Raw genomic sequence first — 26,654 nt, 5'->3', positions numbered from 1 at the left:
TGTTCGTATGATGATGATTCTAAAAGGATTAAATTTCTAATGGAAATGCGATATTTTTTAATAAAGGATGGAAAAAAATAAATAGCCATTGCTTATTTAATCGAGACAATCCAAAATTTAACACATGGAGTAAATTATAAACTCGTATTGTGAGATTTTATCAAACTTATAGAAAAAAAGGCAAACTTTTTTTAGAAACAAAAAATGTTTTATAATTTTATATACATAAAATGTTAAATTTTTATATTATTTGATTTTAAAACACTTTTATATGTGAGAGACACATGTATAAATATTTGCATAATTAAATAGGATAGTAAAATGTACCCCATACTTGTGTATAAAATTGTATATACTATTTTTCATTCAGAATCAGGGTTGTAGAATAGCCGGTACGTGCCGGTACGGCGTCCGGCCACCTTTTATCGGCACCGGTACGCGACCCGCCATAAAAATATCAAAAATCAAAATAGTATAAAACATTAATTTTTTCGAAATGTTTTACCACTTTTCTTTCACCCAAGCTCGATGACATAAAAATGCTGTCAGGATCAAGGATACCACCAGGCTTTATGTGAGGCACCAGATGTGTCTTTAGCACATTTAAACATTGGTTAAATATTGGCGAAATCGAGCGTACCGGCACCTCAAAATTTAGCACAAATAACCACCGTTCAGAATGATTTAAATTTAAAGACTAATCTAACGAAACGTTGTTTAAAAACTAATGTGTATATCAATAATCCACAAGCATCAGATAGACAACTTTTGAGCTGCCATAGATAAAACTTCCGGCCTTGTTGCAATGTAGTAACCTTTACTATAGAAACATTATATTTGCGTAGTATCACACCATATGTATGTAATATTTAAAACAAGCAAATATATTCCAGTTACCAGAATATTTGAATATTATTTTGATCAATAAGAATGTTAAGAATTGTATTCGTATGTTCTAAAAAGGTACTTAGGAATAAAATTTTAAAAGTTCATAATATGTAAATACTATCTTATCAACATGTTTATTTTTTTTTATTCTTCTTAAATATAATAAATTTTATGTGCGCTTTATACTTAATTGTTATATTAAAACGATTGCGATATAAAAAAAAACTAAAATATTATTTGTTTACAGAAATATGCATGTGCATGTATGTATGTATGTAAATTCATATGTATTGTATAAAATATATTTAAATGAATATACTCATACTCAATCATATGGTTAAGATTACGTTTTATGGAATATTTCTGTGCATACTTTTGTGATTTGCCACTCCTTTACCCTGATAGCTCGAGATTTAAAATTAAGCTGTTAACGGTGATCGTACAACTCTCACCTGTTTGTTAGTTATTCGGAGATAGATTATGCATTCAGAAGAATCCATAAAAAAGCATTTGAATTTTTTATAATCTGAAACTATTTCTTCAAAAAAATTCTATATACTGCAAGAACAATATTAAACATCTGCAAATTTAATGTTCATACACATATGTACGTATATATATATATATATATATATATATATATATATATATATATATATATATATATATATATATATATATATATATATATATATATATATATATATAATATAATAATGATAAAATTTACGACACTTTATGGTCCGTCATTGTAAAATGTATGTATATAAAATTTAACTACAAAAGCTAAGTCTTTTTTTTATATTTAGGAAAAAGTTAAATTATTGTGAATTTTCATGGTAAATAACACTAAAAAAATTATAGATTTTTTTTTTGTAAATGTTTAAAATCTATGGAACATTTTTTTAATGAAAAAGTGTTACTACATCCATTAATCACAACTTAATTAAATTGAATTTCATAATATATGTATATACGATTACGAATTGTATACGTGTATATATATTTTTTTGTGCAAATTGTTTAACATACATGTGCTGCGTCTTGACGCTCCATATATTATATTATATATACAATAATAATATAAAAATCTTAAATTGATATTTATCAATCGTTACCAACACGCCAAATACTCTGTATAAAAATGTAAATGTTATTTCTTATTTATTAAAATACGCTTATTGCAAAAACGGTTGTGAAGATCAACGAAGAAATTTAAAATGAAGAAAAATCCACTCAAAACGACATCAAAATTTTAGCACACGATTATACTTGTAGCATAATTAATGGTTACAACTAAATATACCACGTAAGTATAAATTATGAATCGAATTCATAATTTCTTAATAATATACATATGTAATAGTAAAAACATGTCATAAAATGGGCCTTTTCAAAAATCGTTATAAACAAAGCATGCTATATAATACTATATTGACAAACAAATGTTTTGAAATTGACACTATATTATAATGAAAAAGTTAAGGCTATGTATTTATGCATTTACTTTTCGTTTCAAAATGAAGGAAAAGGTTCAAAGAAAATGTTAAGATTGTTATTAATATTACAATTTATATACAACATATTTGAATCTTCGATCATTCTAGATAGCGTTAGACAAAGGCAAAGATTCTCATAGAAAATGTGAAGAGCAATATCGGCTCAACTGTATCGAATATTCTTATTCATATACATATATGTATACATATATATAAGGATACACAAGCTGGAGAGGTTTTCTTTTGTCGACTTCCACAAAAAATTGTCTGTGATCAGATACAATGCGTTATCATCATTCGGATCACAGAAAAGGTTTACAAATACAAGGTTTTGTCACATCAAAGCCTGAACCTTGAAAGCATCAAGATGGGCATAGCAAAATACTACGAAAATTTTTCGCATAATTAAAAGCAGCAGTAACCCAGTTCACGGTCACGTTCAACTGTTACGTGAATCAGGAATCTATCAATACATGCCACCGTTGGATTTGTTCACCCTTTGCTTCGCGCATGTCTTTCCAATGAGCTGCCTCCTCCTGTCCAGATGAGTTTAAGCCCAAAGAGAACCATCCTACCATTTCGTTCTTCTTGACACTTCGTCTCCACCATACGGACACCATCAGAGTCACTTCACTGAGTTGGAATAATGCCACCTGGGAATGAAACGAAACCTCAAGCAATTATATAACTCTCATGTTAATAATAAACTGTTAAACCATAGATGTTTTGTTTTGTGAAATATTTACTGTTTTATATTAAGAGGGCTGGACACCAGCGCTTTGTCCATACAAACGTATTACACTTCTCCCTTCCTCAATTATAGCCCTAGAGAAATTATTTTTTAATATGCTATGGATATCCATCATTGGGATGCATCTATCGTTTTATTTTTTTTGATTAGTTATTTTTAATAGGAGCTAGGATCCGCCAAACATCTATAAAATCGCCTCTTTTTTACACCCACGAAAAGAGTCCAGCGTGCTTATTTAACGGTCGATTTAAAAAAAATACGCGCATAGTTGCACAGAAAATATCTTTCTTATACCGATGATGAATTTTTTTTAAAAATTGGTCTAGTTTCGGAGGAGAAAATAGGAGAATACGAAACCTCGATTTGGTCGATTTAAAATACGTTTTATCTGGTCGAAGCGCAACTGTCGCATTCACTCAATATATATATCGAAGAAAGGAACGGCAACAAAATTAAGGTTTCGGGTGTACAGCCCTCTTAAGAATATATAAAACATATTTATCGATAAACGTGAAATGAGATACATAATTAGTTCAACTATAATAAAAATGTACATATTTGAGCATCACATCAACAAAATTTTACTACATTTAATTTATTTTTAATTTCACGGCTACTAAATTATGAACTAAATATATAAAGAGAACTTCGAAGTAACGAATTAAAAAAAGCGCCTAGTTTTATTTTTCACGTGTGATAAGAAAATAAACGGTCATTTTAAAATCGATGTTTCTTTCACAATCTTCCCCTTGTATTTATAAAGTATCTTATCTTATCTATTTCAAGCATTTTTATTTGATTAGACTCCAATTTTCTATTGCAGTGAAATTAAGCTTCATTGCTTTTATATAAACACATGCATATGTTTGTATGTATGTATAAATATAAAGTAAAAGGTTATTAATTAATAAATTATATAAATATCTACATATAAATGTTAATTTAAAACAAAAAATATTTGATTTTATTTTTTTCTAATAGTTTTCATTGAAAGTTTACCTAATTCATTAAACAATATTATTTTTGTAAATGTTTATAAACTTTTTTCAAGGCTCTTTTATATATCACTTCGCAAACGATTCAGTTGAAATTCCCACATTATTTCTATCGTTTTGAAACTTTGCCATTTTGTAATATTTGGGAATAAAAATAACATATTTTATTGGAAATATCGCACAAATTTTTCAATTAATTGCATGTGAAATATTTATTTTACTTTATTTACTATAGTTTCGGCAAATTAAATTTATCCTTAAGTAGTGACAATAACTCACCGATTACAGTATTTCACTAAAGCACGAATAGTTTCAGCTAGATCTTGAGCACAAGTGGTTTCGGTGGTATCGATTCAGTTAAAACATGAAATGTACACATGAAATAGGCGTAGAGAGGGAAAAATACCAAACTTATCTTTTTTATCACTATAAATAAATAGTAGTTGTTACCATTATATTTACTTTCGTTAAAAAGTAAATTTTATTATTTGCACAATGTGAGATAGTGAGGGTTCTACCAAAAAGTCGTGTCATGATTGTAATAGCCAGTTGCGGACTGGCCATACAAGCGAACATGCCCGATGGCATGTGGGCCCCACCGACTGTTAGAAAATATGGGCCCTCAGTAAAATTAAATAACTTTTTCATTATTTCACGTGTGTAAAAATTTATAGGATATTGCACTTTGGGACCTAAAGTTTGGGCATTTCAACAAAACAATTTAAAAAACTAATACCTGCTTTAACAGCCCAAGGATCGGTTAACTTTTTTTATTAGACTCGATATGTAAGTTTCAACATTTGCGTGGGCGCTTTTGCCGGGCCCATTTCCAACCTCAAGATTATGCATATACCAATACCTACATATATAACAACTACCTACTGCAATAAAAATGGGAATAAACAAATTTCCGTGAATAATATAAACTGAATTGCTTAAAACAATTTTGATAGGACGATTCATCATCAACCAGCGATTTAAATTTACTTCATACTTTCAAAATAACATTTGAGTATGCTTCGACGATATAGTAAGATTTAAATACACAATTTTAAACAGTTTCCGAATATAAAATCTATTCCTAATCTAGACACATCCATGTACATATATAGAAATATAGGATAGGAGCCCCCTCCCCAAAATTCTGATTTTCGATTAACATTAATTGAAAGTATTATGGATTTTTTATAGGGGGCACTCACCCCCCTAAATTAAGGAATAGTGTGAATATTATGAATTCAATGATTAATGAGATACTATGGGTCTACGTTTATTTCTTATGTATGTTACTTTTGGTTAACTAATAAAATAATCGCTGCTATGTGCTTTGAAAAAAAAAGATTTTATTATTTCGAAACAAGTATATTTTGGTTTTTAAGTGGTATGCCTTGGGTAAAATTCTTAGAAATTGTTCATCCTATAGAGCGAATCGTGAGAAAGGTCCCCTTTACTTTGTTTTGTCTCAAAAACAATGTGTAACGTTTATTTTTCCGAAAGTTCGTATATTAACGTGATCAGTGATCGATTCTGAGTTCAAATTTTCGCATGATCACAAAACTTTATCTATTGTTATTACGTACATATGTACATAGATAAAGTGAAAAGATATTCGGTAGAAATTAAGATAGTTTTTTAGTGACTCAGTTAGATGGTCGATTTTTGTTGATCATGTGAAGATTTTTGGAAAAAAAATATCGTCTGCGGCGCTTTTTACGTAATATTTTTTTATAATTATTTTTTCAAAAAATAAGCTTATTTTTTTCATATTTTATAACTCAATAAGGTGTATGCAAAGAATATTTTCCATTTTTATTCCGATATAAAAAAGATTTTTTGAAATCTGACCAATCTTTGCCTGCCCCCCCAAGAAAAAGCTGAAATGACGTCCCTGAGTGTTTTCTACCGAAATTAAAAGCCGCTTTTATGCCGCATTCTTTTATGATGCATTATATTTACCTAGGACAAGGTTAAAATGAAGTATACAATGTAATTTATGGATCTATTTTGCTTTTGCCATTTTTCGTGTACCTAAATTTGTTTATTCCCATTTTTGAAAATTTTTCATTTATTTTTTTACCCTTGATTTTTAGCGTGATTGAAAGCAGAACATTTTGTTATATGGGGGGGGGGGGGACACATTTTTTTAACCCTGGGTGGGCCCCCTTTGACTCAGCCTGGCATGCACTAATTTCAGTCCCAGTCCGCCACTGGTAATAGCTATACAGTAGTTATATATTTACATTATATGTATTATATAAAAATATCTCACTTGAAATAGGAACAATTCCTTGTATAGTGGATTCGGTTGACCCCTTCTGGTTGAAGTTTTAGATCTTGCCATTTCTTGGCCGAGGCTGCTAACCATGCACAGTTTAACATACGTGTCAGGAGCTTTGTTTATTGAAAGTTTGCGAAAGTGACTCCCTTTGATAACCTGAAAGCAATAATGAAAGGTTAATTTGATTAATATATTTGATCTTAGCATTCAATATTTAACATAATTTTTTTTATTGTATGTGTACCTCAACTGCCAAACTGCCAGTTGTGCCGTTGTACGCTAAACCGATCAACATTTCAGCTACACCTCCATGCTGCATGCTGGAGCAGGAACTAACACTGTCTGACCGTCCCAAACTGGCCAGATCACAAGTAGAACCGGTCAACTGCAAATAATAAATTATGAGATAAATATATACATAAGAAACAACTGAAATAAATAAAAAGTCTCGGTGATTACAACAAAATGTCTATACCCTTCAGGTATAACACACAGATTACCTAAACACAATCTGCTTTAGGTCATCGACTTTAGTGAGTCTTTAATTAATATTATGTATTATATGTATTATGAGCATTTATAAGGATTGTAAATAGGTTTTTGAGCTCTTTTTCCTATTATGCTGTATATTAACATTAGAATAATATAATACTATGATTACTAAACAAATTAAATTAAATTGTAAAATAGAAAATGATCAGTAGATCAGTAGCTATTAAAACAGATATAAGATGTATTTTGAACATAATTTCATAATAATAAAAAGCATTTAAAAATCAAAAAATAAATAAAAATGAGATAAATAGAACCATACTTGAATGTTTGCTCTTGGTTGCAGGGATAACCAAAGAGAATTTTCCAATTCTAGCCTTAAAGAAGAAAACTGTACGGCTGCTTCACCAATTAATCTCTGACGACGCATCCTTTCACATCCATAAACACGAAACCTTACTCCCATACTGTTGACTTCCTCTGTAATATTTTAATGGAATACATCAACTATGTATAAAATGTTTATAATATTTTTAGCATGAAATGAAATTAACCATCATATAAATACCTGGATTGACTCTGTGAAGTAAGAAGCTTTCCATGAACTGTGGGTTCTCTCCGGAACGGATTTTGGTCTTGTGCTTTTGTTTTTTGCTTGGCAACATCAATAACCTTATCTAAACAATTAAATATTTTATTTAAATATAGATATTTCATTGAAGTTTCCAATATCAATATATTTTTATTGTACTTGTGTGTGAGATGGTTGTCCTCTGTCTTTTTGTGGCAAGTCTCTTGCTTGCAGAACGTGAACCGTCATTTTTCTCATTGGTGCATCATAGAGAAAAGCGACTTCCACTGATCCACAGCTACCAGAATGTGAAAAAGTATCTTGGGATAATACTACAATACACTGCAATAATCAAACACGCAATTAGAATTTTAGCTATTGACTTTTCTTATATAACATATATATTTTTGATGCTAACATCTTGATTGGTGGCATCGCTCTCCACGCTACTTTGTGTCAATGCCAACTGATGATATGCTACTATTCTTGCGTTTTGATCTAGAGGTATTGGTTCTACCGAATCGATTCTAGTCTCCTTGAGGCTTGATTCTACTGAGTTGTGAGTGCATGCTGATTCAGAACGAGCTACGGGGAGAATTAACTTCTCTCCTCTCTCAATGTCGGAAAAGTTTTGAGGTGTTGCATTCTGTAAATATGTATAAATGAATAAAAATGTTATTAGTTACACTAGAAATATATCTATTGTTGTGTGTATTGAATCCTATGCTATTCAATTTTTCAATTTCGAAACTATATTATTGACTCAATTAGCTTTTGGTTTCACTATATTTATGTGTATTATGATGTAAATATTTGTATTTAATAATATAAATAAAGCACGAATGATTATATTTAGTATAAATATACAGGTAATAAGTGTGTGCTGTATGTTTGAAACGGTTACATTATTTGAAAAGTGTCTACGAATGGGCCAAAATGGATTGAAAAGAAATGCCAAACTGTTGAATATTTAATTTCTGGCGTAATCGTTATTTGTAGTACAAAAAAAACAGGTAAATTTAACGAAATCGATACTTTTTTCATGCGTCCATGTCTTTTCATCCAATTGATATTTAAAAAAGGTAAACAACAGTTATCCATCGTTGGTTCCAACTGCGAACTGAATTTTTAAAGGAAGTATATAATTTGATAAAAGTACACCCACTTGCGTTACTTCCGGTCATGTTTTTTATCTTTCAGGATATGGGTTTACCGTCCCTTGATAAGCATATTGCTGTTTAAATAAGCAAACATTCAAATCAAGTTGAATTTTATCTTCACTCCACAACGGTTTGGATACGTAAAGGTCACTCAAGGAAAAACTTATGTCCGGAGATTGCTGATGACTAGGTACATGATGATAAGTACATATATGTATTTATTCGCGCATATTTATATAATATATTTTTAATCAATTTAACTTCTAATTCGTTTAAACGACGATACAAAATAGCAGTTCATATAATGTGAATAGTTTAACATTATTAGTCCTATCTAAATAAATATTATATGATAACCAAAACATGTCCGAGAGGAAAAATCAAGAATATTCGGGTTTGGTGCAAACGATTGACAAGCACCAGATAGACTGAACCACAGATTAACTGGATGGCTGCTTTAAACGCAATTCTCGACTTCACGAATGATAGATTGCACATCAGATGACGAGTAACCTTTCGATGTGCACAGATGCAATTATTAAAATTGAGTTGGATCTTTCTGGCGAGTTTAATAAGGCAAAATTCGGAACTAAAGTATCAGAAGCACATAACATATACAGGGTAGGTATGTCGGGATTTCGGGTAGATTTCTCTTAGAGTAAGTGCGAGCAGTGCGCACGCATAAGGTACACGTGTCGTTAATCTGTGGTTCAGTCTGACTGGCGCTTGTCGATCGTTTGCACCGCATCGAGAATATTCATATTATCTGTAATATAAAAAAAAGTCCAAACCTGTGGTAAATAAAGCAACGGATCACCCAAATCTTCAACGGATTCTGATGCGTCGAACGAATAGGTCCTTTCTATAAAGTTAAGTTTTGATTAAGTAAATTTTTGTCAAAAACAAAATAAAATGTGTTTTGATTATATATTAGATGAATAAACAGAAAATAAGGATGACCTAATCCTCTTGGTCGGCTGCTGACTGGTACAATTTTGCTTGTGTGGATGATTTCACTGCACACAGTATTTGCAGATGATCCACTGAAGAAATACCTCCTATTTACGAATAGCAGAACCATTAGTACTATGGCTGCTAGTCCTGCGAAGGCCGAGACGTACGTAGTTGCTTCCGCTGTAATATAATAAAACGAATTAGATATAATTATATTATTCTAGTCTCCAGCTGAAATGAAAGCATTCTTGCGTTTAATCATTTGTTTTATTTACGATGAAGGAATGTTTTACAAACGCGTGTGCATTCAACCAATCCTTTGTGTAGTTTCTATGCAAAACAAACTTTTTAATGTTTGTTTATCTATTAAACATGTTTTATAGATAAACATCAAAAGATATTTTTTAGGTTTGCTAATCCTCTCAATTTACAGTTGTGGCTCATCGATCAAGGTCTGTTCATACCTATCCAGCCCGACCCGTATCCTGCAGGTGTCATGCAAGTGCGGATAGTATTCTTTGGTACATTATATGGACGTATTCATACTCCATTCGCGCATGCGCATTTACGCATTCATGCGCGTCCATATAGAATGTACCAAAGAATACAATCCGTACTTGCATGACACCTACGGGTCGTGCTGGATAGGTATGAAAAAACCTTCAAGCGTCTCTTTAGAGGCAAATATGTATAAATATTTCACATTGAAGTGCGTTGCTTTAAGCCACTTTAAGGCAAAGACACACAGAAAGATACGCAGCGCGAAAGAAAAACTAATAAAAATCTTGTAAAAACCTTTCGTAGTACGATCAGAGAGATGTAATAAGAATAGAGGGGCCCTTACGAATAAATAATTGTTGTCAATTTTACGTGGTACGTCTCTATAAATACGCTACATCGCACGGAATACAATCGGATCAATTTACGTATAAAAATGTATCCCATGTTGTTTATTGTGTGTTTTTTAATGTATTGTGTAATTTTTATCGATGCTTGCCCATCTTGCGAGTAATATAAACAAGCAGAGAAGTTTTTATCGGACATACGTCGAGCATCAAGCGTCAAATACGACTGATGCTAAAATTATTTAGATCTGTCTGTGGACAGAATGTCACTTGACAACAAAAGAACACCTAAAACCACTTCTATTAATATTACATTTCTCTGAGTACGATAGGTACGCCAAATATGTACCGACGCGTCCCTTCGCAAGTATCCCCCCCACCGTCCCCGTCTCCCTCGTGTGTTTTCGGTTATATATTATCCTTGTATTGACATAGGATTGACAGTGATCGACAACGGTGATTGCCATAATGTAGAAATGTAGAGGAAGCTTGTCTCAAATAATAAGATCGCACGAATTAATAATGACGATTCTCACCGTTGGAGTCTACATACATATGTACTTTTGAGTGTGTTCTTACCATTAAAGTTTCATGGAGCTGTAGTGGAATGGAAATCCAGCTAAAAGGTTGTTTAGAAAATAATAGTTCAATCAATATTGTCTTTTGATTCAGTAAAATCCAAAAAAACTGTCAGGATTTAAAAAATGACTGATAATTTCAAAATATCGAGTTATTCTATCTGTTCTTGTAAATTCACAGGTAAATATTTCGTAAAATGCAAAAACAAACAAAACCGAAAACAGGTTTGGTTTGTTCGAATCTGTTTATGCATAGCACTAGCATCTAGTCAAAAGTAGTTTAAATATCTATAGCAGAAGTACATATGTACATATTAACGTATGTACATATGTATATGTAGGTGTATATTAAGGACACATGGGTTTGGTGCAAACGATCGACAAGCGCCAGACAGACTGAACCACAGATTAACTGGATGGCTGCTTTAAACGCAATTCTCGACTTCACGAATGATAGATTGCGCATCAGATGACAAACCTTTTGATGTGCACAGATGCAATTATTAAAATGGTAATTATTAAAATTGAGTTGGATCTTTCTGGCGAGTTTAATAAGGTAAAATTCGGAACTAAAGTATCAGAAGCACAGAACGTATACAGGGTAGGTATGTCGGGACTTCAGGTAGATTTCGCTTAGTGTAAGTGCGAGCAGTGCGCACGCATAAGGTACACGTGTCGTTAATCTGTGGTTCAGTCTGTCTGGCGCTTGTCGATCGTTTGCACCGCATCGAGGACACATATACCGAGTGGCACTCTAGAATTACTTACATACATACATATATGTATGTATGTACATATATTTATAAGAATCGTGAAGTTGTAGTACCAGAGGCAATCTCACAATGTATCAAATTACAAAGGAGACAAATCTTAATTAAAGTAATATCGTATTACCTGAGGTAACAATGTTACAAGATACGCGTCTATACAATTTGGGGTAGGTAATTTGGACATTTTCTACGAAATACGATCGTCAGCGTTTCTAGTGATCGGTGACCCAATAATGAGTCAGAGTTTGTTCAGGAGTCAAATCGAAGATCGATTTTCCATTTGTGTCGACACTTCCAAGTTGCGTCGACGACTCCATTACCGACCCAGCACGTATTGATACCACTTTTGAGTGCGTAAATGTATTATATTTAGTTACAAATGAAATCATTTGAAACAATGTAATACTTATCTAACGCCTTTATTTTATTTTCTACGAGACTGTCTCTTTGAGTCAACGTTAAAACGATACAATAAAATCAACAAGTAAAAACATGTGGAAGGAAGTTTCAGATTAGATATAAAACATATGTACGGTCATTAATAATTTTATACATTTTTTTATAGGAACATGAGAGTTTTGAAAACGAATATTGACGAATATTTTTTCATCAATAACCGTTAAACCTGTTATCGTTAAGTAAAAAGAAACAGAATTTGATAAACTGTCGATAATATTACGACTTAAATAATACAAACATCCAGGGCTTTTTTTCCCACGTAACGCGGTGGAACGGCGTTCCGGCACCTTTTTATCTTAGCATTTTTCAAACGAATATTCTATATAATATAATTTGAATATAATCTTTTCCAATAAAAAAACTTAACAAGAAGTGAGTTCCAGCACCTTTTTTTTTTCTTCAAAAAAAAAAAAAAACCCTACATGGGTCTGGTTCACGGCGTCGAAAGTCGAAAGATCGAAAAGTAAATATCGGAAAGCAAAGATCGAAGATCGAAAGATCTTAAGTCGAAAGATCGAAAAGAATGTATGCATGTTAAACGGTACTATGTATATATAATATATATCAGTGGCGTGCAGTGAAATGCTCTCTCTTTTTGTCGTACAAATTCGTTTAATGTGCGCGTGCAGGATACGAGAGGAAAAGCCTGTTCCTCTTGTATCCTGCGCAAATTAAGTGAGGCTGTATGACGGGGGGAGAGATAGTTTTACCGCACGCCACTGATATACATACATATATACTACCCGCTCTTCATATGTATGCATGGTAAAAAAACATTTTCGATTTTCAATTTTCGCTGCGGTGACGGTCACCGCTACGTCCACATATAATATAATTAATGTCTACAAGAGATAATTCAGATTAATTGGTCATATCAATATAGGGTGATACATTTATATCTTCCGGAGTACTTTAAAAAATATTATGTAAAGAGAAAAAAGCGCCGCGGGCGAAAATTTTTTTCCACAAATCTTCACATGGTCAACATTAATCGACCATCAAACTGAGTCATCAAAAAACTATCAATTAACTTAATTTCTACCAACTGTCTTTTCACTTTATCTATGTACATGTACGTAATAACAATAGATAAAGGTTTGTTTTGTTTTTCTTCAAAGCACATAGCAGCGATTATTTTATTAGTTACCCAAAAGTAACATATGTACATAAGAAATAAACGTAGCATTCATAGATCCATAGTATCTCATTAATCATTAAATTCATAATATTTTCTAAATTCACACTATTCCTTAGTTTAGGGGGGCGAGTGCCCCCCTATGGACCCCCAAATTACGTCCCTGAAAAAAATGCATAATATTTTCAATTAATGTTAATCGGAAATCGGGATTTTGGGGAGGGGGCCCCTATCCTATATTTCTATTTACATGGATGTGTCTAGATTAGGAATAGATTTTATATACGGAAACTGTTTAAAATTGTGTATTAAATCTTACTATATCATCGAAGTATAATCAAATGTTATTTTGAAAGTATGAAGTAAATTTAAATCGCTGGTTGATGATGAATCGTCCTATCAAAATTGTTTTAAGCAATTCTGTTTATATTATTCACGAAAATTTGTTTATTCCCATTTTTATTTCAGTAGTTAGTTGTTACAAAGGTATTGGTATATACATAATATTGACGTTGGAAATGGGCCCGGCAAAAGGGCCCACGCAAATGTTGAAACTTACATTTCGAGCCTAATAAAACAAGTTAGCCAATCCTTGGGCTGTTAATGCAGGTATTAGTTGTTTGTGTATATCGTAAGAAATTTGTTTTGTTGAAATACCTAAACTTTAGGTCCCAAAGTTGCAATATCCTATAAATAGAGGAGAGCTGAATGAGGTTGATCTATTTGGTATTTCCCTACATCAATTCAGGTCTAACATCAAGAGAATCTTGACCGATTGATTCATTTCTTCTCCTATTCTATTTTTCCAATATTTCCAATATTTTTATACTTTAGTTTAGTTATGTAATGTGCTATTTAATCATATTATAGCTTTCATTCTTTTCCTTTTCATTTGTTTATTTTGTATTTACCTTTTTCATTTGTTTTATATTTGTAAATTTCCATTTCTTCTTATATTCTATTTTATAACCTTTTCCAAATATTTTAATACTATAGTTTAATTATGCAATGTTCTACATATTTTGTCATGCCTTTATTCTTTACTTTTTAATTTGTTTTCCTCATATTTATCTTTTTCATTTTTGTAAAAATCTATTATTGGACTCGGATGTTACATATATTATTTATTTACTATTTGTTTTTGTATACATATCTATGTACATCCTGTCTGTTGATTTTTCAATTAATAAAATAAAATAAAATAAAATAAATAGTTAAAAAGTTATTTAATTTTACTGAGGGCCCATATTTTCTAACAGATAGCGGGGCCCACATGCCATCGGGCATGTTCGCTTGTATGGCCAGTCCGCCACTGCATATAACCTGTATACAAACAGCGAAATATAAAATGGATATATGGTTTCAGATAATGACCAAATTCGATTAATCAAATAATTTAAATAAAGATAAATGTATATATTATTCAGTTGTTTAGATACGTTTCGAGTGTTGCGTGTTTGAAAGAAAATTATAGCGTTTTAAATGCTAACAGGAGGGGTTTCATTTACGCGGTATTACCTATGAGTGTACGTTTTCAATTAAATATACATATTGCTTTCGCTTTGTTGTAAAATCAATAAGACATTTTTCTTTGTAGTTTATTGTAATACGTGTCCTGTAATATTAATGAACTTCATAATACCCCGAATATTGGCTTTCTGTAAAATTACGACGTATATTTTTGCTAAACTAACTATAATTTAATAAACACCTAAATTTCAAGGTGTTTTAAAAAAACCAAGGTGTACAATTCGATTTAGTTTGTGCCCTTGAAAATAATTTTCATAACAGAATCATAAATTCCATTGTGTCTATTGTCGAAAACTTTTATTATCCTTCCATTCAGTGTACATGTGTATGTAAATAGCAAGTTTGAAACTAAAATTTTCGTTATTATGTACAAATAAAAATATATAGGTACACATGTACATTATAATTATTATTCTCTTTAAAATTTCGTTTACGCGTAAATTTAATAATTGATGATAAATAATCCATATGTAAATATATATGTATGTGTGGAGTTATTTTGCAGGATAAGTTTGACAATATAATTTAAATCTGGATTGATTAAACTAGATTTGTTATTTGTTTTCTTTATCTTTTATGTCATTGTGTGCTTTTGTCATCTAATGATCTTATTGGAACTGCGGATTTCCAACTTGGTTCATCGATGTATTTTCATAATATATTTAAATATCAATCAGTCTGTCCACTATTTTTGTTTTTATTTTGTTAATTTTCTGATTGATTTACTGTTTTCTTTATATTATAATTTATATGTAGATTTATTTTTATAGATTACTATCTGAACCCCGGCATGCGTTGCAATGCCATAATACCGCATGCAATTCCCGTTCCCGTTCCCGTTCCCGTTCTCGTTCCCGTTCCTATTTGTCGGAAAAACATGTCCTATTTGTCATACCCATTTTTCCCGTTTCCGTTCCCGTTTTTTCCCATTTTTTTTTCACAGTAATCTTCCCGGACATGCATACAATACATCCTGAAAGTTCCATTGTAATCGGCTGAGTGGTTTAGGAGACTATTCGAGACGCACACACACACACACACACACACACAGACATTCATTTTTATATACATATGTATATAGATAGGGATTTTACTTCCCTCCGTATCATCAGTAAATTGCATTTAAATTGAAAAGTAAATTTTCCATCATAAATTAAAATAAATCCATCGTTATTTTTTTTTTAATTTACCACACAATTTAACATTATTTTACCTCTAATAACATAAGAAAAATTCATTTATTATGAAATATTAGAAATTGTGTGTGGAGATCGACATCTTATCACATTTTCTTGATAATAAATTATTTAAAAATGGGAAATTATTTAAATATAATAAAATGTGGGATGTAATCATTTGGGCAAGTGCTCACCACAATGTCCAGGTATTTGTTTCCGGTAATGATAAAAAAAAAATCGCCCAAGTAAGTGTACAGTTTATTAAAAACCACATTTCTAGAGAGTCTTTAATTAATATTATGTATTAGATGTATTATGAGCATTTATAAGGATTGTAAATAGGTTTTTGAGCTCTTTTTCCTATTATGCTGTAGATTAACATTAGAATAATATAATACTATGATTACTAACCAAATTAAATTAAATTGTAAAATAGAAAATGATCAGTAGATCAGTAGCTATTAAAATAGATATAAGATGTATTGTAAACATAATTTCGTAATAAAAAAAAGAACATTTAAAAATCAAAAAAAAAAAAAAAAATTAAAAACCACATTTAAAAGTTGAAAACTTTATAAATGAATTCATTTTGAATTCACATGAAAATGAATCGTTGGGGTGTTATGATAAAAGTGGAGAAAATTCTACGTTGAAACTAAAAATAAATCGTCTTGAATACATTGCGATCGTATTATAAACAAATACAATCAAATCCCAAAAATCATATTGAAAAATACTCACGATTGCTGGAATTTTCTACGCCGGTTATCACCATGGTGGCGGAAGTCGGGATTGCCTACGTGAGGGATGAACTGCGTACGAGGTCGACTTACGACTTTTCAAAATTGGGACGCCTTATCTTCTCAAATGGGACAGTCCGCGTTCGACAATCACGATCGATTTGTCACGACAATTTGGTCCATCGAGTGAACCACTTCCGGTTTGGACCAGTCCGCGCGGGGATCAGTCGGTGTGGGTGATAAGGGAAGGATGGGGGGTTAATCGATATGCGGTGGTGTCGGTGGTGTCGGGGCTATGGGATCGCCAACACTGATCCCCTACTCTGCATTGCACAATGGGGTAGTGCTCATTTTACGCACATGCGCAACCCTCCTTGTTGCTAGACAATAGACACTGCCAACAAATAAGATAGGCCTGATTAACTGATTCTATGTGTGAAACAAAGGACGGATTTGTGAGATTCGGGTGTAGTCTTTGCATTGTTTTCTGTAGTGAAAGTTTGCAGACAGTTCATTTTTGACCACAAATTATTGGCAATGGAATGAATGTTTACTTTTATTATTATTTGATTTCATTCAGAGAAGTATGGAACGTTGTGTGTTCTGTATAGAAAAGAGAAGTAGAAAAATAAACTTGGGTGAAAAAGTTACCAAAAAAAAACTGGAAATCCATTGTTCCAAAATTGGGACACCACTGGTGACACCACTGGTTTAACGAAAGTGAACTTGTCAAAAATTTTGGGTTCCTACTAGTATGAGTTTTTAGAGGTAAATTTTGCAGTGTTCTACTCTAATGCTGTATCTTCACAGGTTCGGTCATTACATCCCAAATGTGAATCGCTACCAGGATAACCGCCGGTACGAAAATCGCTCGCGCGGTCTCCTATTGCACGAAAATTCGTCGCACAGCAAAATTTCCGTACAGAAAACTGCCCAAATATTGCTCAAAACTGCCCAAATCTCATAAGAAAAAAAAGCATTTGCTGAGCAATATTTGGGCAGTTTTCTGTACGGCAATTTTCCTGTGCGACAGACAAGAGACCCACGCGAGTGAGCGACAGACTGGAGATCCGCGCGAGTGATTTTCGTAGCGGCGGTTATCCTGGTAGCGATTCACATTTGGGATGTAATGTAACTCATTTGAATATGTAAATATGAAGATGCGTTTTTTGGGGAAAGACTAGTAGTTGTTCGTGTTATGGTTGCTGACCACTTAGATTAAAATAATGCATTAACGAACAATTATGGCAAACTAATTAACGTATGTATTGCTATCGAAACGATAGCAGCATCGAGGTCACAAATGATTCTCAAAAGTTATTTTTATTTTAAATTCAAATGGTCAATAGCTGTAGCATTTTATACATGCTAGGTATTTTGGAATGCAAATATAGGCGAGGTTTCAAAAGAAAGTGTGATTTGTCTATAGCCGAAATTACTTATGTTTAAGTCAACTTTTTTTACAAACAATCAGCTGTCAAAGTCCGTTCCTTGTCAATATGTCGAAGAGGGATTTTTTTGTAAATATTATGTTAAACCATGTGTTTTACTAAAATTATATTACGAAGTCTATTTTAATTCTTCAAATACAATTACACATCTACTTATTTTAGTATAAATATATTTTAAGAGATATTATGTAAATTTGACTTACAGAAAAAAATATGGTCCATGTGCTACCTTTCCACCGGTGGCGCATTAGCATATGGTGGTTTAAGTATATATAACAACAATGAAAAATTTTATGGAGACGTTCTGATGCCGCTAATTCGTTACATCGACCCTGAAACTTCACACAATCTAGCCGTAAAAGCGCTCAAATATGAATTGATTCCTAAAAGTAAATACGTAGATGATCCAGTTTTGGTATGTGAATCAACACAGTAATGTTATTTTTAGATATATCAATCACTATTCATTCTCATACATATTTCAGAAAACGTCATTTTTTGGTAAAGAACTAAGCAATCCCATCGGAATAGCCGCTGGATTTGACAAACAAGGTGAAGCTGTATCAGGACTAAAGAAAATTGGCTTTGGTATCGTTGAAATAGGTTCTGTTACACCTGAACCACAATCTGGAAATCCAAAGCCTCGTGTCTTCAGATTGTCCGAAGACGAAGCTATAATTAATCGATACGGGTTTAACAGTAGTGGTCATACGCAAGTTTTGCAGAATCTTGAAAAAATCGATGCCGAGAAATGGCATGATAGTATTTTAGGAGTAAATCTCGGTAAAAATAAAGACTCATTAGATGCCACTGAAGATTACATCAAAGGTCTCAAATTATTTTCTACTGTTGCCGATTATTTAGTAATAAACATAAGTAGGTATGTATTATATTTTAGTTTTTGTAGTCTTTTTTAGAATTAGTAAAAAATTTTCCTGGTATAATATAATATGTTTTATGTTTGATTAGTCCAAATACAGCTGGTCTCCGAGAACTTCAAAAGAAAGATCATTTGTATCAATTCTTGAAGGGAATCGTATCAGCAAGGAATTCTATGGAGACTGAAAAAAAACCTCTTTTACTTTTAAAACTATCCCCCGACTTATCAAATGACGAAAAGAACGATATTGTCAATATATTGAATAAAAAGGAATGCAAAATAGACGGTCTTATAATATCTAATACTACTTTACAACGATCAAATTTGACCAGTACCGAATTTGTGGAGGAAACGGGAGGCTTGAGTGGCAAACCTTTAAAAGATATTTCTACCAATATGATAAGAGATATGTATAAATTGACCAAAGGTTTGTTTATGAATTCATTGTTTGAGGTTTTTCTATATAAAAAATTCATTATTTGTGTATTATGTTTGGTTAATTTTTAGGCAAAGTGCCCATCATTGGAGTCGGTGGTGTATCAAGCGGTCGAGATGCATTCGAAAAAATACTGGCTGGAGCAACTGTAGTGCAATTGTATTCTTCGTTTGCATACGAAGGTCCACCTATTGTTTCTCGTATTAAATCTGAACTATCAGAGTGTCTTTTGAATGATGGCTACACTTGTGTAAATGATGCTGTAGGTAAAGAAATTGCGACTGGAAATAAAAAATCTGGATTTTTTAGGTTTTTCTAAATTTTAGAAAATATATATGTATAATCTTGTGATTGTTATATGTAGAAGTACATAGTTTTTTGTATTACTTGATGTTTTAGTAATTTCTTTAGATATTATGATTATAAAAATTTGATTTAGATGTTTAGAGGGTTTTTTTTATAGAATAGCATTGCATTTTAATTGCTCATGCTATGTGTAATATTTACATAATATGTAATTTGTAATTCTTAAACAGAATATTGTACTGATGTGGTATTATTATTACCTAAAGAAATTACTATGATATATTGTATAACATGTGTTTTGTGTTATAATTTATATCCAAATACTGTAACGAATTTAAAAATCTCGATCACAGGTTTATATGATTTTATTTTTATACATTATATGTTATTAAACGATAAGATTTTTTAAACATACGTTTTATTTGTGGTTTTTTTACTAAATTTTCTTGGAGTTTTAACTAATTTTATTACAAGTAATTTTGATAACACTTAAAAATATACATACATTGTTAACCACTTTCTCAATAGTGAGATAACTCGGTAAGAGTTTTAGATTATTCTTCATAATATACTGCTGACATGAAGTGGCACAGTACAATCAAACATATTACATAATTAGAAATATTTCTATTTACATATTTGAATCTATTATTTTAGTAATACGTTTCTTGTTCTACCCATCCTCCAGGACTTCGACGAATACATAAACGTCGACTCTCATCATATATAGATATTAATAACATGAAAGGTAGAGCTGGGAACCACCAGATAAATCTAAAAATGATTAACGTACTTATATAATGCACGCTATAAATTCTTACAATATTAACATAATAGTAAAAATACATACTTTATTGGAAACGTTTTTAAGATTTGGTCCATGCCGGGTGTGTAGGAAAGGAAAGCGGCGAGACAAGTCTCAAACACAAGAGCAAAGTTCAACACCCAATTTTTCATTCCTTTATGTATAAGCGAACTTCTTCTAGTTTTACATATAATTAAATCAGTCCACTGGACAATGACAATCGATATGAAGAAAGCAGTGTGGCACGTGGATTCGAGGATTTTACGATCGTAGTATGTCTATCAATATAAGTTATATGATGAAGTACCGGCTTTGGTACCGAAGTACATCTATATTTGTATATATATATATGTCTGTCATTTGCCTCACCCATTCTTGTCCGTATGAATCCTCCAAATCGTTGACGGCGTTTGAATCCCATCTTTTTCTTAAGCCATAAAGCGTAGATGGAAGAAAGCCATTTTCAGACATGATTATAATATATGAGAAAAATCCAGCAGCAGCTTGAATCATTCCTATTTGACCGTAAGCCATTCCAATGAGTCTGGAAAAGTTATTGTAATATTTTTTTAATTCATTAAAATAACTAGGAATATAGCTCAGTTTGTACTATCCCGAATCTCAATCTATTCCCCCATAAAACACAAGTCGCACGATTACATCATCGCGTTCTTGAATATGCAGAGTTGACCTTGCCAAAAATATCTTCGTTCAAACAAGGGAAAACACACAATTTGACTCGCTCCATATTAATAATCGCGAGCCCGTAGAAACTCCAGAAGCATAATCTCATCACTTGACCGCCCTTCGAGCAACTATAACCCTTCGAGCAACTATCGTGCTACACAAAGAATAGCCTCGAGCCTGTAGGAACTCTCGAAAGCATGATAACATAATTCAACCAATATATAAACCAGCGCAGAACACTCAGATGGCAGTTCAGCCAGCCCTTCAACCGAATCCTCTGTTCTTGCAAAAACATATATACTGAACAATAAAGATACTTCTTCCGAACACAAACGGGTTTCCATAGACCGGGACACTGGTCAACACACTTCCCTGCTAAAATAATTGTAAAAAGTACTCATTGCAAATAATTATAATACAGACCTTTCATTTACCAATTTGTCATTAATAGGATCTCTTGGAGGACGTTTCATAATATCAGACTCGGCTTGTTCATAAGCTAAGGATATAGCAGGGACCTGTTTTATAAATAAATAATTTCAATAAGACTAAATTATTAAGTGCTATTAAAATTTGGATGAAAAATTACCATATCAGTTCCTAAATCGATACATAGAATAGTAATTGTTCCAAGGGGTAGTGGAATATCAAGAAGAATAAATAATAGAAATGGTGCAATTTCAGGAATGTTTGATGTCAGGGTGTATGCAATAGATTTTTTCAAATTGTCGAAAATCAGACGACCTTCTTCTACCCCGATGACTATTGATGCAAAGTTATCATCTAATAATACCATGTCAGCAGCCTGGAAGTCAATAAAAGCGTATGAATAGTTTGATTTGGTTTCGCACTAAATTCTAACAAATTTTGTATTGGTACATATAAGATTTAAGAAAACAACAGCATTTGCGTTTTAACCTGCTTCGAAACATCTGAGCCAGAGATACCCATAGCGATTCCAATATCAGCTTTTTTAAGAGCAGGAGAATCATTAACACCATCTCCAGTGACAGCTACAATGGCACCCATTCGTTGGAAGCCTTCGACAATAATCAACTTTTGCTGCGGTGAAGTACGAGCAAATACAATTTCAGTGTGATTTCTACCAATACCAAATATATATATAATATAAATAAATTGAAAATGCATATATTGAAAACAATTGAAAAATATTAATGGTCACCGTAAAATGTCGTCTAGTTGATCCGAGTTTAAATCTTTTAGTTCCGAGCCATGTATGACGGCTACTTTCGCTTCACGAGGGTCGATTTGAGACACTGGAACATGACGTTTGGCAGCAATATCTTCAATTGTATCGTTGCCTTCAGAAATTATACCAACAGCTTTGGCAATGGCTTTTGCAGTGATCGGGTGGTCTCCAGTCACCATGACTACTTTGATACCAGCCGATCGGCATTTTGCCACGGCATCCGGTACAGCTGATCTCGGTGGGTCGATCATAGATATAAGTCCGACGAATCGAAGATTTTCTAAAGGAAAATTGGGGGTGTCTGCATCGAAATCAAAACCAAGCGGAAACCTCTCAGATGGTAAAGCAAAATCGCAAAATCCAAGCACTCGTTCTCCGAGACCACCGAGTTGTAAGTAAACGTTGTTGAAAGCTTCCTTCATATTCTCATCTAATATCTAAAATTCCACTTAAAGCGTCACGAATCGACCGAATACAAATAAGAAATTGATTAAAAGTGATACTCACCCTTTCTTGTCCGTCAATAAATATTGTCGAACATTTTTCTAAAATTTTTTCAGGAGCACCTTTCATTACCATAATATGTCTTGGATCGTTGAAATTTTCTGGTTCATGAATTGAAACTTGATACTTATCGGTAGAGTTAAAAGGTATTTCACACACTTTCTTATTTTTCTTTCTGGTAGACATAACATCGCCGTGAGCGAATTCCATACATTTTAAGAGAGCAGCTTCAGAAGCATCACCGCTAATTTCCTTTTTAAAAATTGAAACCCCCTCTTGACCGCCTTTAAATTCTGCACGATTACACAATGTGGCCACACGGGATAAGGCTTTAAATCCAGGACTGATCTTATCTATAAAATATTTAGTATAATCAGAACCAATGCATACAGTTGTATTCTAAACATAACGTATATATGTACATATTTTATTTTATTTTATGGTTACAATCAATATACACTCGTCATTACAGATCGCTCCAATGCGACGAGTGTACGATAACGGTCAGAAATACAATAATACATATAAAATCAGAATACATAGCATATAACAATTAATCAGTACAGAAATAATAATCATAGAGACATCTATGGATTATTTTTAGATTTTTGTGTACAATTATTATTACAATTTTTATACATATAATAAACACGAAATTATAGAGATGTCTATAGAGATATCTATAGATTTCAGATTACTGTGCATAATTTTTACAAATTATACACACAGATTTTGTGACAACAGGAAATGATCTAATACCAATTTTCAGGAACCGTTTCAACAATGATCAGATAAAATTGGCAAACTCTGATAGAGAAACGATCGATTTGGAGTCACAAAACCCCCAAACCTAACCAGCAGTTTGACGAGGACTCGAACCTTCGATCTCAGTGGTGCTAAATATATACGCTACCATTAAGCCAAACTGCTGGCTCAATGATCTTATCTATAAAATATGTATGTATGTTTACCAAATGGAGTTCCAGATTGATCTTCAGTCGTATCTACTTCAATAATATGGTCATCGAACCACATGTGAGCAACTGTCATCCTATTTTGGGTCAATGTGCCAGTTTTGTCTGAGCATATTGTACTAGTTGAGCCTAGGGTTTCTACAGCTTCTAAATTTTTAACTAAACAGTTCTTAGCTGCCATACGTTTAGCTGTTAATGTGAGACATACTGTTACAGTTGCGAGCAATCCTTCAGGCACATTAGCAACAATAATACCTACAATAGACATAAGAGATACTGTAGAATTTTAGATACTTAAACAAAAAACAGTAAAAACTCTTTCAAACCAATTAAGAAAATAACTGCATCCAACCAGTTGTAGCCCAAACCGATTGCAATGATGAAGAAGCTAACGCCAAGAAAGACAGCAACGGCAGTTATAATATGAATAAAATATTTTATTTCCTTTGCAATTGGAGTTTCGCCAGTATCTAAACCTGACGCTAGTCCAGCAATCCTGCCCATGACCTAAATTATAAGACAATAACGTTAAAAAACCAAAATAAAAAAAAATATTGTATAAATAATGCATAAAATCTTACAGTGTGATCTCCACAAGTTATGACAATACCTTTAGCAGTACCTTCCACTGCATTGGTAGAAAAAAAAGCGAGATTTTTTGTCTCTAAGGGATTTTCATTGGTAAAATCCACACTTCGAGATTGGGGCTCGGATTCTCCCGTTAAACTAGAATTGTCTACTTTGAAACCTCTCGATTCGATAATTCTAATATCAGCAGGGATTCTATCTCCAAATTTAACCTTCAATTAACAATATTCATTCAAGCTAGTAGAAAAATTAAATTAACAAAAGCTACAAATAATTTAAATAAATTTATAACCTCTACGACATCTCCTAATACCAAATTTTCAGCGTGAATTGTTAATTTTTCTCCATCACGCAAGACCATAGCGAATTGAGGGATCATATTTTTGAAAGAATCCATGATTTTTGAACTTTTACTTTCTTGATAGTATGAAAACATACCTGTTATTATTACGACGGCTGCCAATACAATACCAAGATATAAATTATCCCTCGTCGGTTCTTCTACTGTACTTATCTATGTATTACATATTATTTTTCAATTAATTAAATTTTACAATACCACAGCAGTAATAGTAGTAATTCTAAAAATACATACTTGTATTCCATAAGCAATAAAACATAGTATTGATCCAGCCCATAGTAATAGCGCAAATCCTCCGAAAAGAGTTTTACAAAATTTCACCCACTCTGGAGTTTGCTTCGGAGGGGTAAGAGCATTTGGACCATCACGTTCGAGATTTTCTTTTGCTTTCGCACTGCTTAAGCCCTTTGTTATAAAAGAAGATATATTTTAAATACATTACAACAATGGTTAAGAAAAGTTAGAGTTGAGAATACACTAACGTTGTCAGGATTTGTTTGAAATCGTTGATATAATTCATCAAGTGCAATCTTATGGAAGTCAATATCTAATTCTTGCTTGAGATTATTAAGATTTTCTCCCTTTTTGTGCGACTTTTCTGCCGCTGATTTTTTTGACTGCAATAAATTATGAGTTTTAAAATTTGTATATTAATAGTAGATAGTATTAATTATAATTTGTATGTATTTACTGCATATTTCTTCGCAGTAGATTTGATCTCATCTTTTATTGGAGTTATGCTAGTTATTTCGTATGAATTTGCGTGGTATTTCTAGAGAAAAGTATAAAAAAAAAATACCATTAGTACCAAATGGCTTAATACGTCTTATAAAACGAATTTGTAAATTATTATTACCTGTACGCCCATACTTGATATATTGGCATATGGTAGCAGTAATTTGATTGGTGTGGTTGTGACAATGGTCAGCAACCAACTGATAGTGTATTGAAGAGTTATGTAGCTGAACGTATAGGATTTACACGGTAAGGTCATCCTCAATCATTTTGCACCTAGACAGGAAATTATGCTACAGAGGTGGCACTACCAAAACACCAATTATCGCTTCGGTAAAAGAAAGGAAGGTCCGTCACTTGAAAAGGTCTGTTCATACTTAACAGCACTGCACGGCTTCAGCACTGCACGACTCCGTTTCAAATATGTCATTTTATTACGTTTCTATTCATATCTACCTACACGTTGCGGTCACGTCACGTTTACAGCAATTTGGCCGAGTGCAAGGCAAAATCGGCTTACTTATACATTAGAGGCCATGACGATACGGTGCAATATTGCTTACGTCGTATTACGTCGTAAAGTACTTGCAATATGAATGCATACACGTGCATTCGTAGCTACGCGTCAGAATACAAATCAGCAAAAATGTTTCGACGTTTATCGAACGAAAAATTATGTATAATCGCGCTGTTGTTGGAAGAAGAAGCTCAAGAAGGCAATAAAAAAGCACGGAGGCGTTTTGATGTGCATCCCATGTTAAAAAATAGAAAAACCGAAGGAGAGTTTTGGACACTGTATAAGGAGCTTGTGGATGATGGACAAAATTTTTTTAAATATTTCCGTAAAAAATTTTTATTTTTTTTTAATATTTGCGCCATAACCATGTCGATAGA

General features: G+C 32.4%; 3 protein-coding genes across 4 annotated transcripts; 1 reads left to right on the top strand and 2 right to left on the bottom strand.

The window, feature by feature from the left end:
- Positions 1 to 2,306: 2,306 nt before the first annotated feature.
- Syt14 (Synaptotagmin 14) lies at positions 2,307 to 17,135 on the bottom strand. The gene is made up of 10 exons (XM_077444516.1): positions 16,825 to 17,135; positions 9,595 to 9,768; positions 9,426 to 9,496; positions 7,893 to 8,120; positions 7,655 to 7,816; positions 7,472 to 7,580; positions 7,226 to 7,383; positions 6,656 to 6,796; positions 6,403 to 6,567; positions 2,307 to 3,040 (listed from the first exon to the last, which is right to left on the bottom strand). The coding sequence occupies exons 1-10, from the start codon at positions 16,856 to 16,858 to the stop codon at positions 2,843 to 2,845; spliced, it is 1,440 nt and encodes a 479-aa protein (XP_077300642.1). The 5' UTR covers positions 16,859 to 17,135; the 3' UTR covers positions 2,307 to 2,842.
- A 1,135-nt stretch (positions 17,136 to 18,270) lies between these two features.
- On the top strand, positions 18,271 to 20,316 carry Dhod (dihydroorotate dehydrogenase 2). Its single transcript, XM_077444517.1, has 5 exons — positions 18,271 to 18,343; positions 18,480 to 18,689; positions 18,760 to 19,154; positions 19,244 to 19,581; positions 19,662 to 20,316. Exons 1-5 carry the CDS (start codon positions 18,323 to 18,325, stop codon positions 19,907 to 19,909), a joined length of 1,212 nt encoding a protein of 403 aa, XP_077300643.1. The 5' UTR covers positions 18,271 to 18,322; the 3' UTR covers positions 19,910 to 20,316.
- Positions 20,064 to 26,516, bottom strand: LOC143921278 (sodium/potassium-transporting ATPase subunit alpha-like). 2 transcript variants are annotated; one of them, XM_077444514.1, is made up of 17 exons: positions 26,118 to 26,185; positions 25,882 to 26,036; positions 25,717 to 25,797; positions 25,508 to 25,642; positions 25,260 to 25,430; positions 24,957 to 25,178; positions 24,658 to 24,876; positions 24,403 to 24,583; positions 24,074 to 24,331; positions 23,106 to 23,455; positions 22,572 to 23,035; positions 22,307 to 22,490; positions 21,978 to 22,193; positions 21,812 to 21,906; positions 21,071 to 21,245; positions 20,747 to 20,979; positions 20,064 to 20,670 (listed from the first exon to the last, which is right to left on the bottom strand). In XM_077444514.1, exons 2-17 carry the CDS (start codon positions 26,017 to 26,019, stop codon positions 20,550 to 20,552), a joined length of 3,243 nt encoding a protein of 1,080 aa, XP_077300640.1. In that variant the 5' UTR covers positions 26,020 to 26,036; positions 26,118 to 26,185; the 3' UTR covers positions 20,064 to 20,549. The 2 variants fall into 2 exon arrangements, with proteins under 2 accessions (XP_077300640.1, XP_077300641.1); XM_077444515.1 differs by lacking the exons at positions 25,717 to 25,797; positions 25,882 to 26,036; positions 26,118 to 26,185 and adding an exon at positions 26,492 to 26,516 and having other exon boundaries at positions 25,508 to 25,629.
- Between the last annotated feature and the right edge of the window lie 138 nt (positions 26,517 to 26,654).

Source organism: Arctopsyche grandis, chromosome 13, assembly GCF_051622035.1.
Source record: "Arctopsyche grandis isolate Sample6627 chromosome 13, ASM5162203v2, whole genome shotgun sequence".
NCBI classification, from domain to species: Eukaryota; Metazoa; Arthropoda; class Insecta; order Trichoptera; family Hydropsychidae; genus Arctopsyche; species Arctopsyche grandis.
This window is presented reverse-complemented; position numbering and strand designations above follow the sequence as displayed.